The sequence below is a fragment of the Apaloderma vittatum genome, unplaced genomic scaffold (assembly GCF_000703405.1).
Source record: "Apaloderma vittatum isolate BGI_N311 unplaced genomic scaffold, ASM70340v1 scaffold43760, whole genome shotgun sequence".
Classification (NCBI taxonomy): Eukaryota; Metazoa; Chordata; class Aves; order Trogoniformes; family Trogonidae; genus Apaloderma; species Apaloderma vittatum.
The window spans coordinates 711-5,254 of record NW_009693684.1 but is presented as its reverse complement, the minus strand read 5'-3'; the positions used below and the strand labels follow the sequence as shown (position 1 = coordinate 5,254).

The 4,544-nt window shown below is 55.4% G+C and overlaps 1 protein-coding gene across 1 annotated transcript; it reads right to left on the bottom strand.

Moving 5' to 3' along the window:
- Positions 1-721: 721 nt before the first annotated feature.
- On the bottom strand, positions 722-4,241 carry KLHL30 (kelch-like family member 30). The gene is made up of 7 exons (XM_009864258.1): positions 3,468-4,241; positions 3,210-3,378; positions 2,916-3,002; positions 2,532-2,687; positions 2,248-2,436; positions 1,545-1,690; positions 722-973 (listed from the first exon to the last, which is right to left on the bottom strand). Exons 1-7 carry the CDS (start codon positions 4,239-4,241, stop codon positions 722-724), a joined length of 1,773 nt encoding a protein of 590 aa, XP_009862560.1.
- Positions 4,242-4,544: the final 303 nt, after the last annotated feature.

The following is a 4,544-nucleotide window of genomic DNA, read 5'->3' as shown; positions in this document are numbered from 1 at the left end:
ACAGCAACATGCCAGGAGCCACTGCCCTGTTCTGTCCCTGCACCAGGAACCAGATGTCACCAAAGTGGTCGCTGGTTCACCACAATCCTCAGGTTGGTTCCCAGGGGCACTTGCTGCACATCCCAGGAGAGAAATCAGGATGAAACACCCTGCCACAGGCTTCTCTGCCACTCAAGGACATAACGCATCTGCTTATCTCCTGTCATTCCGCTCCACATGGCACTGGAGCAGGTCTGACACTTCAGTATTGGCCAGTGATGTGTTAAACAGTTTTGGGTGCTGGTAAAGCACCCCTCTCATGCTTCCCCATGCTGGATGTCCGCTGATGGGGCAAGGGCCATGGCCACCAGGCAGCAATGCCAGTGTCTGACGGGATGGGCCACACTTTGGGAGGCCTCAAAATACCCTAAAAGCTCTCAGGTTTTGGAGGGAGAAGACAATTCTTAAAACTAAACAAACAAAATAAACAAAAAAAAGAAACAAAAAAGCAAAAACCAAACCAAACAAAACTCAACAAACTTAAAGAGAGCATTAGCCAAAGCATCTTTATATGGAAAAGCCTTTGCTCTGTGGTGGCAGGAGGGGAACATGCTCCCAACACCCCAGGCAGCCCAGCAGGGGGATTCCAATCTCTTCACCTGCAAAGCTGAACCAGCAGTGGGGAGAGAGACACGAGGAAGAGAGCATCTGTGCAGGGTAACAGGCAACACTATGTGCTCTCTTACCACCCATGGTCACCCTGGAAAGCCTCTGTCCACTTGGAGGTGTCCACGAAGATGGAGGAGGAGCTGTGGAAGAGCCAGAGGCAGGGCAGGGAGCCCTCCCATGTCCAGAGGTCCTTGGTGCAGTCATACACCTCCATCTCCACCTGGTATTCCCCATCCATGCCCTTCCAGTGGCCACCAGTGACAAAAAGCCGGTCGCCCAATGGCACCATCCCACCATTCTCATGAAGAGTGTGCAGGAGCTGCACCTGCATCAGGGACAGGGCAAGATGTGCTGAGACCCCTCTGAGGCCCTCCTGCTCCCACTACAGAGGACATGGACCTACAAGGTGTATTCCCCCACACCATACTTTCTGCAAGGTGTGGAGGCCTCTGGGGCCATTCTTGCTTGTAGCAGCATCCCTGTGTTTTGCTTCTACAGTGGCTAGGGTGGGAGCACTGCTGGGAGTGGAGGGTGGAAGGGACAAGTAGAATTTTGCTAGATTGTGGTGGCAGGAGCCCCACAAACCCTGCAGGAGGGTGGTGCTGGAAAAAGGAGTCCTGTGGGCTACTGCAGTATGAATGGTGCTTAAAATCACTAACTTAGTAAGAAAGCAATGTTCCTAGTGTGGATATGATGGCGGAGCAAGGAGGGAAGGACTGGGGCATGTTCACCTCTGCATAGGTTAATAGAGCCAAGAGATAAGCAGGCAGGAGGGAGAGGGAGTGTTGGCACCAGGGGAGCGGGTGTGGGCGTATGGTTCTGGAATGCTGGCAGGAAGGGAACAGCTGCCCCACCTCCCTGGGAAGGTGATTGCACTCAGCCCCACATCTTGCTACCTTCTGCCAGATGTTGACCTCCGGATTGTACACGTAGACCTTCTTGGTGTTGTCCCCAATAAGGTAGATAAGCCCATGCAGGGTGGCACAGCGTGGGGCCGAGAGGTACTTGGGGATGAAAGGGGATGTGATCACACTCCACAAATCTGCAAGGAGCAGCCATCAGCGGTGCATTCCGCACTTGGCTCTTGAGGCAGCTGCCAGTGACTGAAAGAAGCATTGCTGACTCTGTGGCTATTTAAGGGGATGTTTGAAAGAGAGGAGACAGAGCGGCCAGGCAGGGTGGCACCCATGGTCCCCATTCCAGACAAGAGTCTTGTGTAAAAAAAACAGTAGCGGGAATATTGTTTGTAGTAGTGGTGTGGGATAGGGGAGACCATCGTGGGCTGCACAGAGGCTACCCAAGGAGATGGTGTTGTCAGAGAAGTTTAGTTTCTCCCTAAGGCAGTCAGCCTCGCCCACCCCTCTGCACTGGGGATCCAGGCTGTGCTGGAGGTCTATGACTCGTATCCATGCTGCCAGCAGCCATGCTCCTGGCAGGCTTCTGGACCCATGGTGTAGCCATTGCTGGACACTGTTAGCACCTGATTGCATTCTGTAAGACCATGCCTGGTGGCAGAGGATGTCACCTTCTTCAAGGTCCCCCTCAGTCCTGCTCCCCAGGAAGGCATTTGTGGGGCACGGCAGCAGGGCCAGCTCTCACCTTGGACAGGGTTGTAGCATTGCAAGGTGAGCGCATTGTACTTGATGGCGCAGGAGCCAACCAGGTAGAGCTTGCCCAAGCAGCTGGCAGTTGCGAAATTGCTCACATACTTGAGGGCTGGGCTGATGGCGCACCAGCTGTTGCTGTAGGGGTCATAGCGCTCCACCTCCACCACATCCACTGTCGTCCCTGCAGACAAGCAGGATGCTGCAGCCACTCCTGCTTCTCCTGGGCACCCATGGAACCCCACCCCAGGAGCACCTGTGGGGTCTTCACAGCCTTACCCCCAATGACGTAGATCTCGCCATTGAGGACAGCACTCGTGTGGTTTGTTCGGGCTCTCAGCATGGAAGCAATAAGCTTCCAGGCACCATCCCTGGGACAGAAACACCAGGCCTGGGTTGTTGACCATGTGTCGTTGTGGGACCCCCGTGAGCCACCTAGGGAGGGACAGATTAGGTGGGTCAACCCCTCTGAGTGCAGCTGTCCCTGGTCATCCCTCAACAGTGGCTGGATCCACACAAGAAGAAAGCATGGAGAGGGCTTTTCTCAGGGAGAAGAGTAACCCCTGGCTGCATGCCAGTGCCACATGCCCACATCTTTGTCTCCCATCCTCTGTCCCTGCTCCTTAGGGACCACCACCCAGCATCAGCAGCCCCAGCACATACCTGTGACATACACATCATTGTTCAGAGTCACTAGGGAGAAGCCCCATTTGTTGTAATCAGGGAAATCGGGCAGAGCCATCCATCGCCCTGAAAACCAGCGGAGTCAAGCAATGACCACCTCCAGCTAGCAATTATGTTTTTAAGCCAGTCTTGTTTCACTCTTCCCCCCTCCTCCCAGTGCCTTCCTGACACAAGATGATTCATTCGGCAAGAGGTGGCTTTGGGATAGACAGAGGGTCAATTAACATGCAGGGGGATGTGTGCACTTGCCTCATGCTGGATGTGGGCACTTACTGCTTTTGGGGTTGTAGAAGGCAAAGTTCCTGGGTGCAGCTGGCGTCTCCAGCCCCCTGTCCTCATCCTCCCCCTCCTCCAGCACACGGCCGCCAACCACTACCAGCACCTCTTCCAGCTTCTGAAGTGGGGTTGAGGGGTTCTTCTGGGCACCAGCGTCTCTCTGCCCCTGACAAAGATGTCAGGACAGGATCATCAGGTTCTGAGCTGAGACTCCCTGTCAGTTTGCGGGTGGGATTTGGGGCAGGAGGTCCCCACCATAGTGCAGGATCGGGCAACGACAGCCTTGCTAGCATCTGAGTCTCGGATGAGGGGCTCAGTGGCAAGCAGGTTCTGCAGGTACTGATCAGGCAGCGAGATGAGGTGGGTCAACTCCAACAGCTCAGGCAGGAACTGGGCTCGGGGCCCCGGGTCATGGCGTACCCAGCGCAGCACAGCCTCAGCCAGGCTCTGCTCCTTCTGCACCTGCAACTGGTCGTTGGAGAGGTAGACAGCCAACCTCTCCTTGGAGAGCTGGAGGAACTCCTCCTGCAGAGAGACAGCTTCAAAATTTTCCTGCAAGAAAGACCAAGCCTTGGAGGAGACCTCGGGGCAGCCGTGGCTCTCGCCAAACTCGCAGATACCTAGGCAATTGGTGGCGTCCATCTGCTGCTGGAGGTAGCGACTGCAGACTTTCTGGATAGTGGGGAAGTGGAGCTGGCTGGAGGTCTGCATCAGCCCCTCTACATTGCCCTGGTTGATGGTGACCTTCCCTGTATAAGCAAAATTGAGCAGTATCTCCAGCACACCAGGGTCCACCTCCTTCAGCTCCACCCGTGCTGCAATGCTCTCAGCAAAGTCACCAGAGAACATGGCATGGAAGTGGTTGCTGCAGAGGGCCGGGATGCCCCGGTGGCAGGGAAACTCCTGCCCACCCGCCACCAGAGTCACATCTGCCAGTTTGGGGTTGGTGCGGAGCTGCTGCAGCCCCTCCAGCACGCCCTGGGCATGTGAAGGCAAGCAGAAGTCAAAGTCGTCCACATTCCTCACCATTGTGCTGGGGATGGCCATGGGGTCTTGCCGAGGGACAGAGCCCAAGCTGAGTGTAGAGGAAGTCCCTGTCAGGAAAAGGTGATGACATCTCCATTTTTCCCCTCCCTGTTACAATCACGTCTTCCCAGAACCTGATTTACAAGGACCAGCAGGGGCAGAAGTGCTCCCTGAAGCTCTCCCACTCCCACGTTCATGGGGTGGCTGTGATTTCTCCTCCCCATGGTCCAGCTGCCCTACCAGAGCTGCTGCCGATTTTTCGGGGATTGGGGATGGTTTTGGGGCTGTGTTCAGCTATCTATCTAG